Source organism: Balearica regulorum, chromosome 18, assembly GCF_011004875.1.
Source record: "Balearica regulorum gibbericeps isolate bBalReg1 chromosome 18, bBalReg1.pri, whole genome shotgun sequence".
Classification (NCBI taxonomy): Eukaryota; Metazoa; Chordata; class Aves; order Gruiformes; family Gruidae; genus Balearica; species Balearica regulorum.
Genome location: NC_046201.1, coordinates 6,799,909 through 6,825,782, shown reverse-complemented (window position 1 = coordinate 6,825,782; position 25,874 = coordinate 6,799,909). Strand labels below are relative to the sequence as shown.

At 43.5% G+C, this 25,874-nt stretch overlaps 3 protein-coding genes and 1 long non-coding RNA gene across 10 annotated transcripts in view; 2 read left to right on the top strand and 2 right to left on the bottom strand.

Annotated features, from left to right (window-relative positions):
* SPAG9 (sperm associated antigen 9) overlaps window positions 1–12,764 on the bottom strand; it is a 65,240-nt gene extending 52,476 nt beyond the window's left edge. For all 4 annotated transcript variants that reach the window (XM_075770902.1, XM_075770903.1, XM_075770904.1 and 1 more), the window contains exons 1-2: window positions 12,249–12,764; window positions 5,652–5,772 (exon numbers count right to left, since the gene is read on the bottom strand). In XM_075770902.1, coding sequence (XP_075627017.1) covers window positions 5,652–5,772; window positions 12,249–12,554 — 427 coding nt within the window. In that variant the 5' untranslated portion in view covers window positions 12,555–12,764. The remainder of the gene's footprint in view (window positions 1–5,651; window positions 5,773–12,248) is intronic.
* A 98-nt stretch (window positions 12,765–12,862) lies between these two features.
* Window positions 12,863–21,957, top strand: LOC104629446 (nucleoside diphosphate kinase). 4 transcript variants are annotated; one of them, XM_075770808.1, is made up of 5 exons: window positions 12,863–12,993; window positions 18,571–18,703; window positions 19,226–19,327; window positions 20,075–20,187; window positions 20,522–21,957. In XM_075770808.1, exons 2-5 carry the CDS (start codon window positions 18,575–18,577, stop codon window positions 20,637–20,639), a joined length of 462 nt encoding a protein of 153 aa, XP_075626923.1. In that variant the 5' UTR covers window positions 12,863–12,993; window positions 18,571–18,574; the 3' UTR covers window positions 20,640–21,957. The 4 variants fall into 4 exon arrangements, with proteins under 4 accessions (XP_075626923.1, XP_075626924.1, XP_075626922.1 ...); XM_075770809.1 differs by lacking the exon at window positions 12,863–12,993 and adding an exon at window positions 17,535–17,558; XM_075770807.1 differs by lacking the exon at window positions 12,863–12,993 and adding an exon at window positions 17,706–17,864.
* LOC142604423 (uncharacterized) lies at window positions 19,328–23,165 on the bottom strand. The gene is made up of 3 exons (XR_012838283.1): window positions 22,771–23,165; window positions 22,105–22,183; window positions 19,328–19,905 (listed from the first exon to the last, which is right to left on the bottom strand). It is a non-coding gene; the product is annotated as an uncharacterized LOC142604423 (long non-coding RNA).
* On the top strand, window positions 23,091–25,846 carry LOC104630957 (nucleoside diphosphate kinase). The gene is made up of 5 exons (XM_075770811.1): window positions 23,091–23,222; window positions 23,604–23,736; window positions 24,327–24,428; window positions 25,065–25,177; window positions 25,596–25,846. The coding sequence occupies exons 2-5, from the start codon at window positions 23,608–23,610 to the stop codon at window positions 25,711–25,713; spliced, it is 462 nt and encodes a 153-aa protein (XP_075626926.1). The 5' UTR covers window positions 23,091–23,222; window positions 23,604–23,607; the 3' UTR covers window positions 25,714–25,846.
* Window positions 25,847–25,874: the final 28 nt, after the last annotated feature.

The following is a 25,874-nucleotide window of genomic DNA, read 5'->3' as shown; positions in this document are numbered from 1 at the left end:
GTCAAGAAATACAAGAAGCCAAACCGTTTTCTTCCTTCTCTGTTGGAAATAAAATTAGTTCTGCTGTTCTCAGCCTTCGAAAAATACAGACGAACAATCCAGACCCCCACTGAACAAATCTTAACTTTCCAACTTCTTTCAAGATCTATTGAAAAGCTTTCTTGTATCCCTTAGAATAAACACTACAGCTGAGCCATGCCTAGAAATAGCACTACTGACAGATGTATTTCATATCAGTTTAGTTATTCACATCATCACGTGCGCAGATACACAAGTCACAAGTCAAATCTCAAAACAATGTTAAGCTTCACAGCTGAAAGTTCATATTAGAATCTCCTTGTTAACTAGACAGTTCTGTGTTAAATTGCTGCCGCAGCTCTACATAGGTAAATCTCAGAGTACTGGGTGTCTGGAGTACTGTAGAGCTCAGATAAAAACAAAATACCAAATAACATCCACAGAAGACTCACAACAGAACTGGTCTTGCATTTTCTCTTGAAGCCAGTGAAAACACTAGTTCTGTTTAGCTCCCAAGGAAAACAAATCTGTTCGTTTCTAGGTCAGCTGCCAAAACATTTGTCTCATATCCCAAATGAAACCTATGGCAAGCAATATCAATTGCTGCATGCTGTCACCTGATGTGGGAAATGAAGTCATCCCAACAGTCGCATCACATTTGCAGCTCTGAAGATGAAAAGGTGTTTCTGGGTTTGATTTTTTTTTTTTTTAACGCATGTAGTTTTCCACAAATATAATCCAACCTGAGCATAAATTACAAAGCTAGGATTTGATAAACTGAGGTATGGAAACATATCTCTGCCTTGGTTATCCTGTCAAATGCAGTATGTTACCTTGGTTGTACTTTAGCACTAAGCAGATATAGAAAAAGAACCAAATCTTTCAACTCCCACAACCTACCACTCCATCAGAAACCACATCAACCATGCAGACATCATGTTTTTCAGATTCTCTCGTAAATACTCTGAGAATGATTCCTCCATAAAGCATACTCCAAAGCTGTTCCATTCCTGTAGTAAGCCAAAATACACTATGGTTGTCTTTTACTCCAAAAAAATTCATTAACTTACAGCCTGTAATACATAAAAAAAGAACTGACATTCCCAAAAATGGAGGAAAGAAAGGGAAATAAATTAAATCTCTGCAGTCCCCCCAGAATTCAGTGGCACATTATGTGAGCACCAAAAGGCACTTACCCCTTTTGGTAATTGGAGACAGAGCAGTATCCAAAGCAGTATCACGTGCCCTCATGGAGCGTTGCTGGACAAGCAAGATGCATACTGCTATTACAAGTTTGTAACAGCTCTAAGTGCCTAGCTTTCCAGATTCAAGGTTGAAATTTGAAACGTTCTAATGCTGCAAACTAATCACAGGCAGAGCTAGGGGTCTCACCACAGCAAAGACTTGAAATAATGTGAAAGTCAGATACATTCAAGCTCTCGTAAGAATTAAGATTATATCAAAGACTGGTGTCTGCCTCAGACACGTGATTGAAGTGGAAGGGAAGAAGAAAAGAATTTAAGTGTTAAACTTTTATTTTTTTGAACACCTGGCATTTCCACGCTTGGTGCACCTCCACAATATTCAGAGCTGCCCTCTGCTGCTGAGAGAAAAAATAATCCACGGAAGTCAAGTCAAAACCAAAAAAAAGACATTTGCTCACACTCAAAGCATGTGTGCTCATGCTAAAGGCCAACAGCAAGATCTTCTGAAAACTCTGCCTGTACCAACACCGTCCCTAGACACATCTCCAGGAATGTTGTGATATTTAACTTCCTTTAACAAGCCACAGGCTCCCTGAGAGCACTGGCACTGTCTTTCCTCTGTTCCCTGCCCAGGTAATGCAGACAGCCAACACACCAACAAGAGGGCAGAGGTAAACCATGGAAAGTTACAGAGAAGAGTAGCAGTGCAAAATGAGATGAGGACACAGATCACAGGCTGAAGAGCCACATCACTGCAGCGCATTCCTGCACTCAAATAGAAGTCGCAAATCCTTACACCTCTGCTCTCCTTTAAGGAGTTGTTAGAAGTTTACCAAAACATCCCAGGATGCAACATGTTGCACCATTTTTTGGCAGCAAACTTTACTTAGGCAACCGCCACAACCCACCAAATACCAGGACCGAGTGCTATCAATTGTGCAAGAGTGGTAACTCAATGACTCAATGTGTATCTGCCCCTGTCGTTCAGGATTTCATCATCTACTGTGGCTCACAATCCTCCCAGCAGTGCTACCAGGCCATGCTGTCATCTCTCCCTCCTTCCATTTCCCCCTAAGAAAGAGCAGAGTACAGTAGTTCACTCGTCTGGGAGACAGCTGACAGCAACTGGTTAAATTTGTAATGCAGGGACAAAAGTCAGTGAACCACAGGAACCTGGTAACCGGTTGACACAGAATAAGCTTATTTCACTTCTTTAATTTCAAATGGCAGATTTACTGTAACCCAGCTGATTGAATATATGGCTATGAACGTAATCCCACATGATAAATTTAAGTGCAAAGAAATATTTCTTTTTTTGTTAGTGTGACAGTCACTAAGACCGCAAAACCAAGCACTTATAATTCAGGACATAAAGCTATGGCTTCTTGAGAGATTTTAGCTGGCATGCATGTTTAAGCACATACAATCGTGCTGAACCTTACCATGTAACTTAAGAGCTGCCCTTTCCCAGGGCTAAGTAGTCTTCATTAAATGCTCAGGATGGACAGTGTTCAGGGGAATGAGTTGAAACATTTTAACGGACAGAATTTGTTCTCATACACCTTGCTTATTTGAGGAAAAATGCATATAGCACAGGAAGTACTCTACAAGACCCAAAAAGTCTTGTAGTTGAAGTATTACATGGGACTGCATCTTACCTGTTTTCTAGTCTAAACTATTACATCATAAACTCATGTTGCTATGTCAGACTCTATACTCCCAACACAAAAAGCAAGGCCAGGTTTTATTTGCTTACTTGCTCCGTGCCAAGCATTTGCAATTCCCATGATCAAGGAAAACACCACTGCTATTTTGAATGTTGATGTGCTAACAGTTGGCAATACCAAAGACTAATACAAATGCACAGACAGTAGTACAGGAAGTAGAAGAGAAAAGAATTATAGCTAGAAGACTTGTAGCCTCAGCCTGTGAATTAAAGTGACACATTGGTATATTTGGTATTGTAGGACATATAAATCCTATAAAACAGAAAACAAGATAACACAGAAGAGCTGAACTACTTCAAGAACATGTACACTAGCGTGGTTTTCACACCCTAGAAATTTAGATCACTAAAAGCAGTTCACTTGCGTAATATTAATCACGTGTTCAACAACTGTGTCTATGTCCCCTTTGATCTTGCTCTGCATCAGCAGCATGTCAAATCTTTGAAACAGTCTTTCATGTTGTCCCAGGCAAGTTATCAACCCAAATCCTAAGCAAAACTCAATGTTCAACACACCTCTACTGTTTCTCCAAAGTTACATTTTTGCTATCTCAGAAGGGTTTTCCCCAATAAAAAGATTTTGGAACTGTTTAAAAGTCAAGGTTCCAACACCAGAACTTCACGCTGTTACCATAACTGCTTTAAAAATATTGTTTCTAAAAAAGTAGTTCTAGCCAACACTCAGCAGTTCTACTGGAACAGTTGAGTTTCTCATGCAAATACTTTTATTAAAAACAATATCACACAAACAGATTCATAGAACAATATAAAATGGCATTACATACATCAGCATGTAAGTGCAATTTCTAAAAAAGAAACTCCAGGTACAATGCCACATACATTGCCAGGAATCCAAATTATTTTTCTTTTTTGTGCAACTACTTTGTACTTTTTATTGTATTAACAGAAAAAGTAATGGCATATATGACACAACACAATCTCAATGCCATAATCCTGTTGTCAGAGCACAGGGTTTCCCATTACAAATTGTTTGGGCTGTGGGCTCAGAGCACAGGCCTTCTGGAAACAGTGTCCTTTGTTACCAAAACACACCACTCCACTCTTGTTCCAATGTTTTCTTTTCCCCTCTTCTGCTGCTTTTAAACACACACATTTCCATTCACAGGAATCATAGCATTTCTGATACAAGTCTCTACAATATGCTTTACGATTATCCATTTTAGCTTGACTTGATCTATAAAGATACACTCCTGGCAATCATTCGTCCTAGTTTTTACTAGAAAAGACTGCCTGAAGTGTTCCTCCATCAATGTCTGTACAGAGAATATTTTAACTGCAACGGATCTGAAGAAGTACATGCTTCAGATTTGCAAACAGCATTCTAACCGTTCAAATTTCAGAAAGATTCAGCTCTGCATGCCACCTACGTTAATCTTAACACTGGTGCACTCATATTTTGACCCTGCTATAGACTCACTTGTGCCACTGAAAATTAAACTTCAGAGGAAGATTATTATACCTTAAGTTGGAGGAAAAAAAAAGAAAGAGCGCTGTAACTTGTTGCATTTTGTGCAGGAAAAGTAGCCGAGTAGAAATAAAGGAAGAAAGAATAGTGAAAGGTGGTTTTTTTGGAGTTTTTTTTTTTGTTTGTTTGGTTTTTTTTTTTTACAACCAGCATTCTGCTTTTAGGAACTGATCTTATCTCAGCCTTATCAGGCTATCAGGCTTGATACAGTCTTACTTTACATTTCTGCAGGGCCCAGCAATAAAAGCTGTATATCAAGTGATAGACATGCGTGTCTTATGTTAAGAGACGTTAGCTTAGGAGCTTGACAAAACATTCATGTTAATTCATATTGATTATTATTTCTACACTGTGCTAAAAAGCTTAAATGAAAACAAAAATCATAACCTTCACTGCATGTTTAACAGACTCACAGCAAAAAAATATTAATCCATCATTAGCAGCACAGGTCTTTCATCTTCAATTTAAGTCTGCAGGGTGGGGGAGATGAAATAAGACGACAACTGTGAGTATTTTTTTTTTCCCCTGTATCTGTTACTCAACTGGCAGTAGAAAAACTGGTGATGGTGTTTCATTCAATGACTATGTAACCTGGATGAGAAGCAGTCCAGCAGAATGTCTAAGCTACAATATATTCACATTTTAACTTTCAGTATTTCAGGAAAACTGATCATTATCATTTTCCAAAATTTACACAAGTTTGTGAATTACACAGAACATCTCTAAAAGTGGAAATGTTCTTCCTTAACTTTTTTCCTATAAACACTAAATGCTTTGAAAATAAATAATTCAACAAAAATTATACAAAAGCTAATGACAATCTACATCAATGGTATTCTCATTCCAGTAGTGCTTCTAAACCCAAAGATTACATTTATTTTTAGCACAGACAACAATGGGAAGTTAGCTTAGTTTACCATCATTAACAAGGGAATAAGTTCTAACTATCTCCTGAAAAAAGTTACTAAACATGAAAATAGCATGGTCTAAAAGGAAAACAAAACAAGGTAGGATACCAGAAGAATCAGATTACAAGTCACAAGCTTATATCTAATTTGTTTGCCTTAATTCTAAGGAAAACAAACTTGCACAAGAGTTAAACCTAGTTATCTGTCAAAATACAGGAATTGGATAACACAGATATTTAGCATTTTACAGAACAGAATTTCAAACGCATTAATATCACTTTAAAGGGAGTGCAATATATTTTACTTACTTTGATCAGCATAGTTTTTTGCTTTTAGTTCAAGCTGTCGAGTTTGTGATTCTAACGCTTCCACTCTGGTCTGCAAGTCCTTTTTCTCTTGTTCTTGAGAGTCTTCAAACTCAATGAATTTCTAAACAAAAAAAGTGAAGTTAGACTCACAATTACAGATTTATTTAAAAAAAAAAAAAAGCCTGAGCAAATTTCTTTCTCCAAAAAGAAAGAACAGATACATAGCCAGTCCTAGATTTGTTTTTAAAAAGACTTTCACTTCAAGCAGCATGTAGTAAACAACAGAGCAGCCCTTCACAGCAAAGAAGGGTGACAGCAGGTTTCCAAAACAGAAGAGATCTACAGCCCACATTTAAACATGAAGGACACTATCGATATTCCAGTCCAGTGTCCATCAGTCAAGCATTCCACCTAGGTTGCTCTACGTCATCACTATCAACTAAGTGCCAACTACCACAGAAAAGCCTGCCTGGGACTAACATAAATATGAACTATTTCATTCTTCCCTAACTTCACACACTTGCCTGCCAATGCTGCATGTGAATACAGAGTGTCTTGGTACCCTTAGATTTGGCTGAACATCGGTGACATTGCATTCACCTGTAAATCACAAAGGTATGGACACAGCAGCAGCGCTAACCAAAATTATGTGCTATCTTTTCATTCTCACCCAGTTTGTTATTGTTTGATACGTTATAAAATGCTCACGCCCTTCATCAAATACCTCATAACCATCTCCTGTGATTTGTCAACTGCTTAAACAACTATTCATGGGCACTCTGCAATTTTGCTGATCATCATCATCTTCTGCTACACTGGTTTATCAAAGTGTCTCATGATATTATGGACCCACTGATGCATATGTAAGTGTTTACATTTTATAACATTAAAGTTATCAATTCCTCATTACAGCCATTTTAAAAGCTTTTTTTTTTGCTATTTATGTCAACAAAAAACTTAAGAAATTCAGTATGTACCAGCCACATAAAGAATACTTCTAATAGCCAAAGATGCCTTGGATCATGCAGTACTCTCTATGCTGCATTGCAATGAGAAGGCAAGGCCATGAACACAAGTTACACAGAAGGCTCATCACACAGGGAGGAAAAGCGTACCAGAAGCCTTTGCATAAAAAACCCAACCAAACAAACATCAAAGACAGCTAAAGGGTCAGAAAGCAAGCTGCAGCTGGGTACCACATGGAAGCAAAGAGACAGAAGAGGCAGCAACTTAAAAATAGTAATGTTGCAGGTGATTTGAATATAGATTTTTCCTATGTATTGCTAGGAAAACCTAGTGGAAACAGTACTTTGAATGCTCACACATCAACTTTTAATAAGCTACTATTAAGTTTTAACCAATGGGTTTTACAGCTTTTACAAAAGCAGAAACTCGTAACCCTATGAAAAAGGCTTCAGTTGAGCAGGGTCATCAGAAGTTTTGCTTAAAAATTTCTTCAGATGTAGAAATGCATCAAAATCTATGAAGTGGAACAAGAGTTTCTTTCAGACAAGCTCTCCTCGGCTATCACAGGACAAGGCATGGTGTTCATATGACTGTGCTGGAAGCTAAAACATGAAACAATTGAGAAAGAGCTGACACTAGCCCAGGTAGGACTGTTTCGGCTTCTGTGATTTAAAATGAGTTCTTCCCCCACTCCAGAAGGACAGATGTGCAAAAGTCTTTCTACCATCTCAACACAAAGTTTGGGAGTATTATTTGACAATGTAATACTGAAAAACTCAAACTTTTAACTTGTTTCATCTCTCCTTTGTAGTAAACGATACAAGAGTTTTGCCCCTTTAATATTAAAGATTCAAGTCATGTCTGGCTTATTCATTCTTAGCAGACTCCCTTCTTAAAAAGGGGCTTCAAAGTTTGACACAAGTTTGGCACTGGGGCTAAGGACCAACACGGTTTGTTAAATTAAACATGGGAAAACATGAAAGAAGAATTATAAAACTGTAACATCTTTGTTTAGTTGCTTCTCTGATGATTTCCCAGTCAGATGTGCCTCATAACGTGCAAAAGCCAGTGACAATTATACTTGTCAACAAACAGACGCTCAAAGCTATCAATGTCATTGTCACTCATGAACTAAAGATAGATATAATTTTGTATTTCCTCTCAAGTTCAACTGCAACTATTAAAAGTGATTTTGTATTAAAGGTAAATGGTTTCGTTATTTACCACTAGTTTACCTTCATTTTGTTAAAGTTAGAATTCAAGGTACATCTCTTCAAAGTATTTTTATCATTAGAGCTGGATAATTTTTTTTCCCCTCTGCTGAAAACTGTACAAGATCATCACGGATTGAGTACTTTACACTGTGAAGGTTTCTGTTTGGTTTCATCTCTCCTTCTGCTGATAGCATTAACACAGGCAGAGCCCCAGGAGATTGACCATCTTGTCCTGACTAAGCCTGTATGACTGATGGAAGGACTAGTCAAATAAACCACAACAGCAGCCAAGGATAGGCTGAGCACCTATATTAAAAGACTTTTTTTTAATTTACATTGACAATACACTCAAATATTGCACATCATCTGCATAGCCACTCAGTATATGGATACTGGACATTCTCTTATTTCAATCCAAGCTACTGGTTACACAAAATACCAAGGCAGACATAAAAAATGATAATAATCTGGCTTTCCTTATTTTAAGTGACATCTTGTCTAGGCCAGAAAGCCATATCTCAACATCTCTAACAAGGAGGAAGGTTTTTTTGGCCTTTTTTTTTTTTTTTGAAGAACAAGCTGAGGGACACCAACACATCTTAGAAACAACTAGACCGAATACCACAAGATTACAGAAGATATGGCTAGAACAGTCCTTAAAAGGTCATCTTGTTTCAAGGCTCTGATGCCCAGTGTTGATGGCTGGATCCTAATTTTGATACATAACAAGGTGTAATACAGGATATGATGCACACCTCCTTCTGCATGTGCCTGCTGCTGAAATCCAAGCCTGTGATACTTTCACAAACTATGTTTGGTAACTCCCATTTAATCCTTCCCATTTTCTCCAGGCAGTATCAACTATGTCATTTCAGACACACATTGGTCTGACCTGTTCTTAAAGACCTCCAGTAAAAAGTACTTCACAAATAAGATTCAGAAGTCTTTATGTAATCAATTTTAAATCTATTTAAAAGTTTACAGCAATAATCATTGCAATAAGCATGAACTCAGGCTACACAATGAAACGGCACAGCGTGTGGAGCCCTCTCCCACAAGTATAACCATTTAATCACTTCATAATACAGTACTAACCAAATTAAACATTTTTTTCCTACATTTATGTCATCTTCTGTCTCCTTAAATTTTAACTTGTTTTCCCAGCACACGATCCAGGTGCAATACTAAGCATATCTGATGTCACGGTTCCACCTCCTCAGCAGTTTTTATTACCCTATGACATGTACTTGGGTAACTTTTACTGCAATGATGCCAGCTTTTCAGCCAATGGCATGTTCTTCCTGGAGTAGGTAGAGAAAAATTAATGATGAAGTCAGCTCAGCTGGACTTGGGGTAGAGAAAAATATACGTAACTGAGAACAACCTAGTAGCTTTTACACTATTTTAGGAAGCTTTCTGTGTAACGGATCTCAATTTTGTTCTCTCATAAATTAAAAGTACTTAAACTCTTACTGCAGTGTTTACTTAACACACAATCCTAAGGAAAAAGGTTAACTTTGGGAACAGTAAGAAGAGGCAGCCATTAAGTCCACACTATTAAACTAATTTTCATGGCAGTAAACTCTTTTTTATGGTTGCAAAATTAGCAACCATGTGTTGAACATCAGATTTCAAGAACAGCTTTATCCCACCAACAGCAGAAAAGCTAAAAGTGTATTAGACAGCTTGGCACTGCTAAAAGCAGTAGTTTTTATCCTGTGTCCAAGTGCACATGAAACCCCTTCTGCTAGCCACACATACCCAGGTATGGAGCAATATACTTCTATAGAAGTAAAACTTATTAGTGTATAAAATAGCAGAACCCCAAATCATAAAATAGCAGAACCCCAAATCCTTCTTCCTCTCCCACTTCTTTGTGGTAGGGCATGCTGCCTAACATTCACCAAGTGGGAAGATAAGTTTTTCTGCTGTTCTGCTTACAGTTCTGCATAGCTGGTTCCTCTATTTCCTTAACTATATCACAAACATACCCCATTAAAAGTCAGACAAGTGACTTCACAGCAATTAAAAAGACCATGGCCGTTACTAGAGGACCAAGAAGTAGGCCCAGAACTTCTGAAATAATTCTTCTTCTTTTAAAGTCACTATAATAAAAGCTCACAGGCAACAACTTTCAAGATGTTTCTTTAGTGACACTTTCTAACTACAGGAAAGAAAAGAGGCAAATTAGGACAATGGTGTAAGGAGACTCCTATTCAAAAGGTAAACCATTAATATTCACCAAATCACAGAAAATAAAAATTCCTACAACAGCAAGCAAAAAGTAAAAGATATGTTAATTCTTCAGGACAGTTAGAACAGATGATAAGGAATACTGAACTCAGTAGCTCAAAAGTCTCCATTTTGCTATCACAAGCAACCTCTGCAATAAAAGGCAAGAAACACACTAAGCCATTAACTTGTTGCCCAAGAAAAGGAGCGCTACATTCGTGTGCCCTCCTTTCATTTCCACCATACTGCACCCATCAGATTATTGCAGCATTCAAAAAAAAAGTGGTTGCAACAGTCAAGTTTGACTAAAACACGTACCTCTCACGAACATACCGTGCTTTATCTATGACAGATATTTTCACATACGTACAGCATAACCGACTTCAGCACATACCAAGAAGATGACCTTTGTACTTACAATCAGAAATACGGTCTTTGGTCTAGTTGCACTTTCGAAAGCATCAATAAGCTGTCTTGAAGCATGAGTACCAGTTCTTAGACTGCATAAACCTTGTCCCTCTCAAGTTAATTTATCATGACACAAAGAAATGGAGATCGCAGTGAAGTACACTACCAACATAAGTACATTCAGCTCCTGAAGAGCCACAGGAACACAGTTAATACCGTATTCTATTTCATCATATTGTTATGGTTTCTGTTCTGCTGCCCAAGGCTTGCTTTTTTTCCAATCTGGCAAATGCTGCCCATGTTTCACGCCTGTGATTTTTCTCACAAATTAGTTCAGAAAATATTTATCAGTCTCTTACTCTCTTAATAAAAATAAAATATGTTTTCTAAAAAAGCCTTTTACACACAGCTTGTGTCAGAACTAGTGATTAAGTCTTTATGGCAATGGTCCCCAGACTGAAGTCCATAAAGCACTGTAAAACAACTACATGTTTGACAAGAACGATGAATGGTCTGTTGGTCCAAGAGTTCGGGGGACACTCTTCACACCACATTACTTTGTAGCAAACTACTGAAGTCCTGGAACAATTTGCAGACAACATTTTTCACTCGCTTATAACCATAATGTATACAAATATTTGTACAGGGCTAATGTTTTTCAAATTAAGTTTTTGTTGTCAATATTGTCTTCACCCTCAGTGTCGTTATTTTTCTGATTCTTGGAAAATTTAGGGGGTAAGCACAACCGCGGAGATAAGCGCAGGACACCAAATCTGGAAACAGACTTATGACTTGTTCTATTACAGGTAATGCTGTCAATCCAATTTCCTATAGGAGTTTGGCGAGACAATGAGCTGGAGGAAGTTATCCTGCACAGCTGCTTTCTTTTCTATTGCTTTATAATCTCACACGCTTCACAAGCTTATTTATGCTGAAGTAATTCTTAGATATTTTTATTTCAACTTTTGTAGTAATAACCTAAGCCAGAGTTTATGCCATTGAGCAGTCTGCACCACCTGTTGCTGACTGCAGCTTTTATGTACCAACTCTGAAGAACTACAGCCTAGACTGCATGTATTTCCACATTTTTTTGCAATGCCTCCCCTCTTTTTTGTAAATATCCTCGACAACTGATCTGAACTGGACAATCCTCCTCCTGCCACGGAGGAAATCCAGAGGGAAAGCCAAAGAGTGGTGCAGTCAGTACGTGGCTCCGTGCCTGCTCTGCAAAAGCAGGGCTGTTTCCTCCTACGGACCCGGTGACTAGAAGACCAGCGCTTCAGAAGAGTTATTGAAGAGTCCTCCAGGAAGAGCCGTGCCGAGGAGAGGGCCCGGGCACACAGGCGGCAGAGCTCTGCCATCAGCTGCGCTCAGCCCACACGGCGCTGCCAGAGCGGCACGTACCAGCCCCTCCGAGGCGCTGGAGGCCAAGCGAGCGGAGCTGGCAGGGTCGGAGCGCTCTCGGCCTTCCCTCCTCCCAGAAACACGACCTGAACTCGGCGGCTCCCGGCCCCTCGGACAGCAGCCCCCCGCCCCCCCCCCCCTTCACGGGAGCTGGCAGGAGCCCCGGCCGGGCCGCGGGGCACCCCGGGCCCAGGTGCCGCAAGCACCCCGCCCTCGGCGACCCCGAGAGAGACGGCCCGGCCGCCGCCGAGGGCAGGAAGTCCCCCCGCCTCCACAGAGGAAGCCCGGCGCCGCCGCCCCTCTCGGGAACGGGCCCCCGCCCTCCACCGGCTCCGCTCCCGCCTCAGCCCCTGGGCCCGGCGCCCGCCCTCACCTCCTCGGCCTGCTTGCGCAGCGCCTTCTCCCGCTCGTACTGCGTGAGGAGCTGCTCGTTGTCGTCCCGCAGCAGCTCCAGCTCCACGCTGGTCTCCTGGCTGTGGGCGCACACCGAGTCCAGGTTCTCCAGGACGGCCACCACCAGCGGCATCAACTCGGCCACCACCTCCTCGTCGTAGCGCCCGATGAGCCGCTCGAACTCGCGGTAGATGGAGCCCGCCAGCCCCGACACCCGCTCCGACATCATGGCGGGGCCGGGGCCGCCGGGGTCCTCCTGGTACACCACGCCGTCCGCCAGCTCCATGGCTGCCGGCGAGCGCCTTCCCTGTCGGGGCCCGGCGGGGCGGCAGCAGCTCAGCGCGGTCCCGGCGCCTCCTCCTCCCTCTGCGGCGGGGCCTCGCCTGCAGCCGGGCGAGCGGGAGGCGCGGGGGGCGGAGAGCGGCCCTGGCGCACGGCACTGACCTCACCCGCCGCGCCGGGGCGGGGCCGCCGCGTCACGCGGGAGGGGCGGGGCGAGCCAGCCACCCGCAGCGGCGCGGAGGGCGGGACCTGGCGGTGAGGTCAGCGTGGGCGGGGCAGCGCGGGAGGGGAGGGCGGCGGCGGCGGCGGCGGCGGCGGCGGCCGGCCCCTCCCGTTCTCTCTCAGCTCCCGCTCCGCAGGAGGCGGGCGGCGACAGCGCTGGGCCAGGCTGTCCGCTGCGGGGCCGGGTGTCTGCGGCACGTTGCGGGTCACCGGAGCGAAAGGCGAGGCGCCCGGTGTTGGGGGCGAAGGGGCGCCGGGCCCTCTGGGAGGGTGTTCGCCTGAGGGGAGAGGCGCAGGCCCTGTCAGTACCGCGGGGGAGTCGGCCCGTTGGGCTGAAAGGGGCCGAGGCCCACGGGCCGGGCCTGCGGGGAGCCAGCCACCCGTGAGAGCGGCCCACGGGCCCGAGGGATCGCACAATTAATCTTCATCTCTTTGAATAGAAGATTTAAGGAAGCGTTGACAGTTCACATGAAAGCATTATTATTTATTTATTGCACCCACAGAGGCATAAATAGATCAAGTGATTCATTTAGGGATGACTGACGGAGCTAAAACTAGATTTCAGGACTTTGCACCTCCCAAACCATGCTTGGGTGACTCTGTTGGCTAATCTCTAACAGCAAAAAGACCTTTTATTTCTAGTAAGATCTCCAGATAATATAAAAAAATCTGTTTTATTAGCAATAACACAACTTAGAAAGCATCTTGCGCTTGCTAAGAGAGATTGGTTTACCTAGGATTTGGAACAGCGAATTCCATTCTGGATCATGTGTTTTGCCATGGGAATAACGTGAGCTGTTCTAGACGCTTACCGTAAATTTGAAAACATCTACTGAGATTGAAAAGTTTTAAGAGTTGCTTCACATCTCTCATTTTTATCATACAAGTCCTATTTGGGGGAGTAACTATTTTTCATTAAGTATTTCATGTACGAGGGAGCTAAGGAACCTCGTGGCCTAGCAGCAGTACAGGAACAAAGAAACGAGTGTTTTTAAAAATGAAAAAGCCTGAGAAGTGGTGGAACTTTAACTGTGGTGATTGCATTTATTTCCACTGGAGAGCAGTAGAGGTTTTCACTATTGTTTTCTCTCCTTTGGACTGATTCTAAGACAGTAACTGTGCTTTAAATGCATATGTTGCGTTGTCTTTTTACATACTAAGCTAGTGTGGGTCTGTGCAGGAGTAACAAGAAGAAAGACATAAGCCCCATATATTGGATTTTCCTGTGAGTTCTGTTTAGACATCATCCTCCTAAGCTAATATTTAACATAGTGCAGCCAAGGCATCGGCAGTTAAAGTACAAATTTATTTATAAACACAGCAAAAGGAAAGAAAAGCTATTTGCCTTTTAATTATGACCAAAAAAAATTACATCATTTTAGCTACAAAATAATTTAAAAAAAGGACACAATGTGTACTTTCCTACTCACATCTCCTCAAGTGAAATTTTCATTTAAATTATTGGAAATGATCCCTATGAAAAGATTATTTTTTTCATGTTTGTCTTTAGCTGTTGTCCACTGAGGAAAAAATGCAACTTCTCCGTGTTCACCTGCTGTCTGCCATGGATTACAATCTTCACTTGATGCAGGAGTGTGGAGGGAAGCTGCCTTTTGGAATCTCTCTCTCCCTTTAGGTCATACCTAGTTTCCCATTTGTCTCAGTTGTTTGTATTGCAGAGGGCACTGAGCGCCTTTGGGGTGGGGGTTATTGACTTGTGGGGTTTTACTGAGCCTGAATAAATCTCGTAGAGAAGCCTGCAGACAGCCAAAGCTGAGAGGTAACTCCGTTCTGCTCTCAGGACAAGGTTGGCAGGCTGTACCTAACTGCAGTGGACTTTTAACCTAGACCTCATCATGTCATTCATGTGCAATACTGTATAATGCGAGGACAGCTCTAAACAGCTGCAGATTATTGTGAGGATAAAAATACCAATCATCTTGAATTGTAGCAGAGATCCTTTATCTATGTAGAGTTTTATAGTTATTGCCATCATACTTGGCAAATTGCATAAATCCTTTAGCTCAAAAGAGGTACGTTCTGACAGACAGCAAAAATGGGTCAAGGTGCCTGCTGACAGCCTTTAAGGGAAGGGGTCTCTGAGGATGTGCTATTTTTATCCTGTTTCTATTAGAAAAATTGATATCTGTGGTTTTCTTTCACAGCTGGAGCGAGTCCGTCACTGAACAGGCAGGCTGTTGCCACTAGAGTCGCAGTCAGACTGACGAGTACAGGTAGAAGAGAGCTGTTTGTGGTCATGTTTTGTTTCTAGTCACCTGGGGGTTTTCTAACAGGGATAAATGAAGTATTTAAAAAGAGGAATATGAGAAAAAATTACCTGAGAGCCAAGTTTCAAGTGGTGTAAAAATGTATCTTATTGACAGTCTTATTACCGCTGTGATCATGTTTTATGATGTGCACCTAACAGACAGTGTGAGATCAGAAACTCAGGGATGGATTAAAAATAGAACAAGTTATGGTATTATATCCTAGTTGCTTGCCAGGAGATTAAGAGACTTTGATGACCTGACAATTTATTAAACTAATCAAGCATATGAAACAGCACGAAAGAAACCTGATAGTTTTGTCTTTGTAGCTTGAAAGCAGTGACTGTCTGTGGTAACTACTAGAGTAAAATGCAATTCACACTCTTGGGGAAAGAACTGCCTGAAAAAGAAATCAGTTTTCTAGATAATAAGAAAAAATATAGAAAGAACAGTTTATTTGAAAGTAAATTGATTTGCAATTTACCAGAGAAGAAAATTGGCCCTTGAATTGGTATGAGGTGAGAAGAGCTTAGCTGGGACTTTACCCAGAGGAAGATGCTGTTGTAAAAGCTTAATTCTATGGTGCTTTATGTCTCAGAGTGCAACAGAAATCAAACTAAAACCAGATGAATGATAGCAATACTTAGCTAAATGAAGAGTTGTATAGCCACGAGCAACAAAACATGTCAGCCTTACGAGTCTTGTCGTAAGGAGCAAGAGGTGCACAGCCCAAAATGGGAGTCCTGATGAGAACTGCCTGAGTGTTCTGAGTGGTACAGGTATAGGCTGTTAGCTGAAATCATTATGAAGCTGGGGTCAAAACAACAAAGCTGGGAGCTGTGTTTAAATTCTCATGAAGTTTGGAGACATTCAGAATCAAGTCTTCTGCCTCAGACCTGTTTTAAAAATCTCTACTGGATTTAAGTAATGTGTAAATGGCTTGAGCTCAGTAATTACAGTTTATTCACTCAGTGAAGACTTTGAAGGTCGTTTTCTCTTCCCATGATCAGTCCATTTTTAGGAAATTATTTGTCTGGACTGACTACTTTTTTGCATTTTAGGAAAGTGTGTAATTTTCAATATAATTTAGTAATTTTGGTAGAATTTTCAACCCGCAGAAAAGCTGCTTGTTTATACATTAAAAAAAAAAAGGAAGCATGCTTCTGTAGTGTTTCATGTACTATATAATGCACAGCATGCTCTGCTAATCATGGATTAATCTCAAAAGTGACAAAGATGACCCTTATTTAATGAGGTTAAAAGACTTGGCAAAGATCACAGAGCAGATCTATGGTAAAGCTGCAAATAGTGCTTGCCCACCTTATGGCAAGTCCTAAGCTTTAATCGTTAAATGACATGGTTTTAACAAGGCTGTAAATAGATGTCCTATTGCTGCTTTTAAGCAAATACTTCTCTAAACGTCCTGTTTCTAGAGACCTTTTTTTCTATTTTTAAATATTATTTTGCCTTAGTGAGGATTACAGCATTAGAGTTTGTAATAGTAGTATGAAAGCTCTTAAATAATGTGTATTGAAACAACATAGTGGATTGACATTGTCAGGAGAATACTCAGAAATTCTAAGTCCAAAATAAGTTCAAGGGGGACTTGCTGGAATGTACAATGCTGTGTCTTTTTAAAACATCTTCCATTAAATCAGAGACCTTGGGAAAATGAATACACCATAGTAGGATCATTCCTGGAAAAAAAAGACCCTTGCATAGTAGTAGATAGGTTGTTTGAATAGATGCTTATGTCAGCTTCAGATTCTCCCACCAGAACTACAAGTAAGACATGGATGTGTGACGCATTGTAGCGAAGAAAAGGGATCCCAAGGAAGGAAATCCACACTATCAAAAAAATGAACTTGTCCCCGTTCAGAGGCAGCTAAGTCCTGCCCGGAGGGAAGTGAAATCCATGCTATTTTGCTTTCAAGAAGAGCCAGGGAGTGGAGCCCAGGAAGTTCACCCTGGTTTGAGATGAAAACCAGGACGAGTGCACATTTCCTCTCAGCAGGACACGCTGAGAACGCAAGAACTTGGGCACCCAGATGTTTTATCCTCAGATCTCTCAAAGGGAATAAAATGCTCAAGGCAAAACAGTGAAGTGGTAAATTGTTGAAGGGTGTTTTGACTTGGAGATCTAAAATAGTATAACCAGCAAAAAAAAAAAATTTGCCTTCTCTAAAGAGGAAACTCACAGAAAACAGACCAGTATGATAATGAGACTTTTATTTGAATTGTTTTGTGTGCCTTTTGTTGGATGAAAAATGAGATTCAGCAGCTAAGACTCAAACGCTTAAAAAAGGCATTTCCCTGGCGTCCCCACTTTAAATAACCTGGAAAAGAGAAAAGAGTAGCTGCTGGTGCAAGCCAACAGCAAACGCTCCGAGCTCGGCGCTGGGGCGGCCAGGCCGCCGTGCCGGGTGGGAGGCGGTGACGGGTCGGATGAACGGGCCGGGGCCGCGGCGGGAGATGGAAGGGAAAGCGGAACCCGGTCCCACGAGCGGATAGGGGTGAAGGTGTGTGCTGAGGCCGGAGGAGAGCTCCAGGAAGGGCTGGGGACCCTCAGCGGCCTGAGGCCGGAGGAGACCCCGCTGCCGGGGGGAGGCTCCGGGCCCGGAGGGGCTGGAACGGCGACTCCCGCGGCCCAGCGCCCCCTGCGGGCGGGAGGCCGCGCCGTCGCCATGGCAACCGGCCGCCCCGGCCCGCGGCCGCCCCGAGCTGGCGGCCCCGGCGGCCCGCGGGGGCGGCTTAGGGCTAAGCCGCGGCTTGGCGGGCAGCGGCCTCCGCCACACACCGCCAGACCCAGCCGGGGCCGCCAGCAGGTGAGAGGGGGCGGCGGCAGGGGGGCGCGGGGTGGTGCTGGGGAGAAGGGAGGGCGGCGGCGAGGGGGTCGTCCGGCCCGGGCACCCCCCGGTTCCGCGGGGCAGAGGGCCGGCGGGCAGGGCCTCCCCGCCTCACCTCACCGCGGGCAGGGGCTACACCGCGACCCGTTTCAGCGCTTTTCTACAATACTGAACCGGCACCTATCGCTGCGTCCCACCGTGCGTCCAGTGCCGCCCCCCCGCCTGTCTGCCTGCATCTCCCGTCCGTACCTGTACGGCCCTGCCGCAAAGCGGGGTTCAAACCCAACAACCCATAATACCGGTTTGCACATGAAAACGATGCACATGGATTCATACAGCCTACTTTGCCCTGAATTGTGAGCAGCAGCTTCCCATGCTGCCCTTGGAGATGCATCAGTGACAGTCTTTACCTTCTGTTCCATTTAGGGCTTGTCTGATTTTAATATTTGCTAATTGCTTGTTTCTATATTTGGCACACTGTTATTGTTTTAAACTTACTTTTGTAGCATTTGTGAAAACCCGTGTACAGTGATTGATTTATCAAATCGGTGCAGATTGTGGGTTAATGACCTTCAGATGTGGCCGATTTAATTATTATAATAGCTGATATTACACGCGACACAGGGCTGTGATTGCATTTGCCTGCTGGTCCTGGAATAATAACTTTTATTCCCTTCCTCGTTAGGACGATGGCTTCAATCTCTGAGCGCACGTTCATCGCCATCAAGCCCGACGGAGTCCAGCGGGGACTGGTGGGAGAGATCATCAAGCGGTTTGAACAGAAAGGATTCAAACTGGTGGCCATGAAATTAATACACGTAAGCTTTCCTTAATTTGTATGTCTCCATTTTCACATAAACCGCAGCCTTAAAATAGAGTAGCATGCTATAATGATAAATGTAGTCTTCAGAAGCATTAAACCTGAAATTTTGAGCAGTCTTTGGATACGTTGGAAAAGTTCCAATTCCCATCTCTGGCTAAATGCCTTAGACATGCTAAGCACACTAAATTTAGTAACTTGATGACCTTAGTCTGAAGAGAATATTCTTTTAGGTGCATCCTATACCTAATAAATATCTCTGAATACCTTCAACAAACCCCAGGTCACATAAACTGTCTATATGGGCAAAAGATACTTTTCAAAGTTCAGCTGTGGTTAAAGCAACCAGTTCAAATTCATATTGACTGAAAGCACTTCTAGGAAGTTGCTATAAATGCTGAATTTTCAAGTGCGTGCAAGTTTTAGGATTAATAGTGCTCTGTGGTTAATCTATGTGATTTCAGTATGCTCTTAAGTTCTTACTGTAAGCTTTTTTTGTTTGTTCGTTTTTTTAATGTAGGCCTCTGAAGACCTTCTGAGAGAACACTACATTGACCTAAAAGACCGGCCGTTCTATGACGGTCTGGTGCAGTACATGCACTCTGGACCGGTTGTAGCTATGGTGAGTTCTTAAAAATGAAGGTCAGCTAAGAAAAAGAAACTGTTTTAATTGTCTTACCTGCAATAAGATTGTTACCTATTGAATTCTAGTTTACTATTAAAAGGCCTTAAAAACCTAGATTCAAATACTGTAATGAGGAGGATGTACTGTTAACTCCTTTTTCTTTAATTGTTTTTTCCTAATCTTTCTCTCCTTTGAGTCAGTATGTGGAGGAAGAGGGCAGGGGGAAAGGGGGAACCAAAGCTGGGACCTGGAGCAACAGTGAACCTGCACAAAAAGCCCACCATGAAATACCATGCATTAAGCAAGCTGAAAAATGATGGTGGAATATTTTTACTATACTCCTAAGCTATAACAACTTTGAAAATCTTTTTCAGTCTAAGTTCATTAGAAGGGATTTTCTCTTTTTTTCTTTGAGAGAGTATTTGTAAATAGTTGAACTGGAGGTCTAGATCTTCAATGAGCAGACAGTTTTGAAGGCTGATTACCATGTTGAGATTTAAAATTGTTCTTTTCCCATCCTTGGTGAGGAGAGGTTTTCTGCAGAAGGGGAGAACTTCAGCAGATGCTTCAAGAATCTGTCAGAAAAAATAGGAGATAAAATCAGTCCTGCTACTAGAAACGTTCAGATGGTGATTTGTGCCATGACGGGCAGCATTGTGTAATTGTGGAAGGTGTGATTAACTTTTGCTGCTTTACCTACTGCTAAGATTTAATAATCTCAATGGATTTTTTTTTTTTTTTAAGGTGTGGGAGGGTCTTAACGTGGTTAAGACTGGAAGAGTGATGCTGGGAGAAACTAATCCATTCGATTCAAAGCCTGGCACTATTCGTGGTGACCTCTGCGTTCAAGTCGGAAGGTATATTTTGAAACTATTGATATCATCTAAAGACACCAAATGTCCAGTGGTATGTCAGGATATATGTAGGATTTGTGCTCCATTGTTCTCGATCTTATGCACGGAGCTGCCGTTCCCAGTGCCCAGGTAATGTTACGATCTAAAGATGGAAGCTGAGTTGTAGTCTTCCCCGTTGACAAAAATGATGAGCAAAGCTGGGCCTGCCTACTCCGTGCCTGGTGCTACTTTACGGTTACTTACAGCTTCTCTCCATAAAGGAGACCACTTCAAAAAAAGAAGCTTGCTTGGCTTTGAGGATTATATTACTTTTGTATCCACCTTTTTCTTTTCCTAGGAACATCATTCATGGAAGTGATTCTGTAGAAAGCGCTGAGACAGAGATCAATTTATGGTTCACTCCTGAAGAACTGGTTGATTACAGAAGCTGTGCTCATGAATGGATCTATGAGTAAAACTGAGCCTATACCTTTTGATATCTTACTGTCTGTGAATAGCTGATAGCCTCTAGCTAGTTCAAAGTCCTTCAGATAAACCGGTAGAAACCTGTCTCAGAAATCTGTGAGGGTGCTCTGTTGTGAATATTAAATATAGTCAGTGTTTGCTGCTGCTTTGGTTAAAAGGCTGTCAAGCTCTGGATGGAATTGTACTTTTAAAAAGCTGCTTCTGGGGGTGAGAGATAGGGGATTAAAACACACAAAAATAAAACATTTGTTGTTAATGACACAGAATGCATATATTTTCCTGAAATGCTCTGTAGTCAAAGAGGATATTTTGGTAAATAGAAACAAAATTGCTAAAAATTTATTTGGTAAATAAATATGCAAATGGCTCAGTGTCAAAGGTTAACTTTGTTAAAATGTTAAGGGGCAGCTGGTGGTATGTAAATGTAGTGATAGTGTGCCCAAATGTTGAGGATTGAACTCTATATCAAGCGAATCCCCACGCCCAAAACAGCTGCAGAAAGCAGCTTATTTCTTTCTCCAGAACGTGCCGTGCATGCACACAGAGCATAGCTGTGCTTAAAATGAGACCTCTTCTCTCCATTGACACTGTTTCTACTTGCTTTCCCCCCCACCCCGGGATTTATTTAGCATTTTGAGGGAGGATTAATAGGCCAGGCTTTCTGAAATGCCCTGTTATGTGAAAAGAAGATGAATGTGAGGATGGATGAGAGAGATTGCACCTTCAGCCACATCGCTGTAGCAGTCCTCTGATGCTGCACAGAGCGACAACGGAGCGATGTTTGCTTTACGGGCTGAACAGCTGACAATTTAGCTATGTCCTTATTTGTGTTCTTTCCTTTATAGCTGGAACTCCAAAGCAAGCTGTTCTTGGGTAAGGCATTCCAGAAGTGATTTTAGCATTATTTTTTTTATTTATTTAATCATGTAAAGAAATGCAGTCATAATGCTAAATGTTTTTCAGTAGAGGTGTCTGCTTCTATCAGAGAAAAGTATCGGCCCCTCGCAGAGATATTAACAGCAATTATTTACTAGCTGTAGTGGAGGAGGAAGAAGAAATGTGTTGGGGTCAATATTGTGTGCTTATTTACCTGCAACACTGTATTAAAAGCAGGAGTTTCATGAAATTATTTGTTCAGACTCCTAGATTTTTTCCTACAGTGAGTTCTTGTTTCAAATAGTAAACTGTGCAATGAATGTTGAATTCAATGCTTATGATACTTTATGAAGATACCTAACTCCTAAAAAGAGGTGGTACAAAATAAAACAGCATTTACTGTTTCTTAAGTGAAATAAAAGGAAATTTTCAGGATAATGTCTTAGATCTAATTAATGAGTTTAAGGAGAAGGAGCACATTCCCTAGCTACCAAACCGTAGGTGAGGTTGCTAGCTTCTCTTCTGAAGCTATTCAGTGTTATAGATGATAAGTTAGAGAAAAGGGAACACGTGACAAACCTGTGCACGAGAGTAGTAGTCTCCAGTTCCATTTTTTGCTTGAAGAATTACTTGAGATTTCTTTTTCTCGATTTGCTTACTACAAAATAGAGAAATGTGGGTTATCTGGAGACATGGGGGCTGTCAGAAAGCTACTGATAAGTACTTCTAATGCATCGAGACCGCGAGGAGGTGGAAGTCAGGCATCTCTCGGAGCACTGTAATACTGCTGCACATCTGAGATGTCTGAGCACGTCCAGTTCCACTAGTGGCCAGTGGCGCATCAGTAAGAGACTGCGTAACCTTTGCAAAGGGTATGTCATCGATATCACACTTGCAGTGATGGCATACGAGTATAACTAGCTCAGGAAGAGAAGAGGCCTTTTGTAAAGGGCCAAGGGGTAAACATCATACAAAGTAACAGCACTCTTCCTCATTCTTGTAAGGACACGGGTCCAAGGACTGGGCAGTTCCACACCTGCCTTTGGACACTTTGCAACGTCGTCTTCCCGTATCCCAACAATATCACTGATAAATTTCCTGGCTTACAGATCCTCTGTCACTTTTCTGCGTGAAATACAATTTCAAGCAGCAGTGAGCCGTGCTGTGTTGGTTAAGCTAGCTGAGCAGCAGCAACCTTTAGTTAGCAAACCGGAGGAATAGCTCTGAAAACAGCAAAGCAAGTACCTCTTAGTAAAATATCATTTAGTATAATTAAATAACCTTCATCTTTTCCGTGTGGAAAAGGCTTACGCCGCCGTTGCTGCGGCTGAAAGATGATAACCCTGCAGGGCGGCTGCGAGCAGGTGAAGGGGCCCGGCTGCCGCCAGCCGTTCGGCACAGCCCGGCCAACACCTGCCCTTGCCCGGCACGGCGGGGGCTCGGCGGCAGCTGGGCCGTGTCCCGCCGGGCGCTGAGGGAGCGCAGCGGCCGCCAGCAGCACCGACCGGCCCGGCCGCACCCCCGCAGCGCGGGCTGGCGCCGAAGCGAGCCGCCGGCCCCGGCAGGCCCGCCCCCAAGCGCCGCAAGCCGGGCGGCTCCTCCTCTCCGCAGGGCGGGGGATCCGGCGACCGCCCGCCGCCTTTTCCTCCTCTTTCTTCGCCGGCTGCGGTGCGGGCGGCTGCGGGAGCTCCGGCGAGGTGAGGCGAGGGCCGGGTTTCACCCTCCCCCCCGCCGCGCTCCGGTCCGCTCCGCGAGGGGAGAGGAGGCCGAGGGGCTGTGGGCCGCGCCAGCGGCGGTCACCCCGTGGCGGACGGGCCGCCTCAGCCCCGGGCGCGGCGGCGGCCTGCGGGCCTCGGCGGGCGGCGGGGAGGCGGGTGGGGAGCGGGGCCCCGCGGGCTGAGCGCGGCAGGGCTGGCGCTGCCGGGCCCGGGGGAGGCAGAACCCCAGCCCGGTGCCACGTGGGCCCGGGCGGGCGGGCGCCGCCATGGTGGGGCGGGCGGCGGCTCCCTCCGACCTTGAGGCGGTGCCGGAGGGGCGGCGGGGCCGGCCTCAGCCGTGCGTGTTCTTCTGCCCCGCAGCGCGATGGCTGCCAACTGCGAGCGCACCTTCATCGCCATCAAGCCCGATGGGGTCCAGCGGGGGCTGGTGGGAGAGATCATCAAGCGGTTCGAGCAGAAGGGCTTCCGGCTGGTGGCCATGAAGTTCGTGCACGTAAGTCTCCGCTCCGGGCATCGCCCTGCGGCCGCTCTGTGGGAAACGCTTTTCCCTCGCCTGCCCGAATAGAACCTCCGTGTGGCATCTGCCTCTGCCGCTTCGGCGTCCGAACGGGAGTCGGATGTTGAATCCGCACAAGAGCTGGACGCACTGCATCGCACGGCACCTTGGGCCAGGCCTCCTGTCAAGCACAAACGTTTGATCTCTGCCATTTCCTAAGCAAACAAAATTTGCTCAGATGGCTTAATGCAGTGTAACTGAGAGCTGAAATGACCTTGACTGAAAGGTTGTATCACATAATGTCCAGACATCTCGAGCTCAGCTTATTGTTGAGGATTACTGTAACGCAAAGAAATAATTTTGACAGGTCACACCGCTGACACTACTGCAGAGAAAGCCGCAGTGTCAGGCACTCCTTTCACTGCACAGCAGGAGCTTCCACTGAAACCCCCGTTAGCGTTGCAGCAACTCCCGATAATGTCAGTGACCGCTGAATCCAGGCACTAGCTGTTATCTTACAGTAGTAACTCCTTCTGCACTGTGATCTTGTGTAAGCGATATTTAAAGTTACATCTGTCCCTTTAAAGGCCTCTGAAGACCTTCTGAAACAGCATTACATTGACCTGAAAGACCGACCGTTCTACCCTGGTTTGGTTAAATACATGAACTCTGGACCTGTTGTGGCCATGGTAAGCAGCTTGATTTTACTTAAAGGCTACTTTCTTGACTATATTTGTCTCGCTCTGTAAATGGTTCTAAAATATTCAGATACACTGTTAAGGAAACACTTTTTCAAACTACCCAGTTCTGATAGGGGGAAAACCAAAATTAAAATGAAGACAATCAAGTAAGAAGTTACTTTTAATTAACAAGAAAGGTGTGCATGTATAAAATGCATATTAAAATGCTTAGCATGAACTGAGCAAAATTTCTGAAAGCCAGTCTTCTGCATCAAAGAATCTTTTTTGGATTTTGTGCTTGCCCTCCCCCACAGAAACCCATCTCCTGTGTCATTCCTTTTTGCACTCCCCCCCAAAACAACAGAATTCACTGCAGAAAGGTGGTACAGCAGTTAATGTTGAGGCTTGGTAAAGTGTCTCCTTCACCACTGTGACAGCATTGGTAGTCCTTTTTATATAAGGATTTGCAGGTTATGTGAGTTTTTCCCTAGTCTCTACAGGCATAGGAGAAAATCTAGGCTAGATTTATTTTTCTGCTGGTGGAGCCCTTGTTTCTTTACAAAGTATAAGTTATTAGCAAAGGTTAATCTCTGCAATTTTGTATAAGCATGGGTTAATAAGATTTGTTTGTCTGTTTTCCTTAAGGTATGGGAAGGACTCAACGTGGTTAAAACTGGGAGAGTGATGCTAGGGGAAACAAACCCTGCAGACTCTAAGCCTGGTACTATCCGTGGTGACTTCTGCATTCAAGTAGGAAGGTTTGTGCTCAGTTTGTTATCAGTTGGGATTGAAAACTCATTGTTGGTGGTCTTTTGGTCTAGAAGGTCAAAACTGTTGGTAGCTAGCCTAGTCTGACAGTATTTTATTTGCAGGTCACAACCTGTAACTGCTACGTAAGAAAATGGCATGTTGGTCCAAAACTGAGTTTTCTGACATACAGCTGCTCCACCAGAGCTTTGAGTAAGACCAGTCGGTGGCATTGGCTGCTGTAGTGAAGTAGCCCCGCTCAGCCCTGCTAGGCTTAATTTGCTCTTAGTGGGGGTGTTTGAATTCTGTACCTGAAATAGTGTCTTGCAGCTCTAGATGCTTCATCCAGGTTTCTGCATATGGAGAACTACTATTAGGTTACTGAAAGTGTATTTTGATTTGAAACAATGTGTTTGTCTCCTTCCACAGAAACATCATTCATGGCAGTGACTCTGTGGAAAGTGCACAGAAGGAGATCAACCTGTGGTTCAAACCTGCAGAGCTCATTGACTTCAAGTCTTGTGCACATGATTGGATCTATGAGTGAAATGAGTTTCCCCAATGAATTGTGCCTTCTTAACACATCATCTCATTCCAGCTATTGACCTGGGAGCAATTATCACCACGGTTATCTTAGTCATTTTTCAGCAGTGTCAAATAAATGGATGATATGAACTAAATCATTGTGGCGCATTCACTGTGAAACAG

Bases quoted from the DNA above. Each gene is read 5' to 3' on its own strand.
- LOC104629446 (XM_075770810.1), top strand. From the start codon at position 17,724: ATGGCAACCGGCCGCCCCGGCCCGCGGCCGCCCCGAGCTGGCGGCCCC. The intron at 18,704-19,225 runs GTAAGCTTTCCT...TTTTTAATGTAG, and splicing joins TGGCCATGAAATTAATACAC to GCCTCTGAAGACCTTCTGAG. The intron at 19,328-20,074 runs GTGAGTTCTTAA...TTTTTTTTTAAG, and splicing joins CTGGACCGGTTGTAGCTATG to GTGTGGGAGGGTCTTAACGT.
- LOC104630957 (XM_075770811.1), top strand. From the start codon at position 23,608: ATGGCTGCCAACTGCGAGCGCACCTTCATCGCCATCAAGCCCGATGGG. The intron at 24,429-25,064 runs GTAAGCAGCTTG...GTTTTCCTTAAG, and splicing joins CTGGACCTGTTGTGGCCATG to GTATGGGAAGGACTCAACGT. The intron at 25,178-25,595 runs GTTTGTGCTCAG...CTCCTTCCACAG, and splicing joins TTCTGCATTCAAGTAGGAAG to AAACATCATTCATGGCAGTG.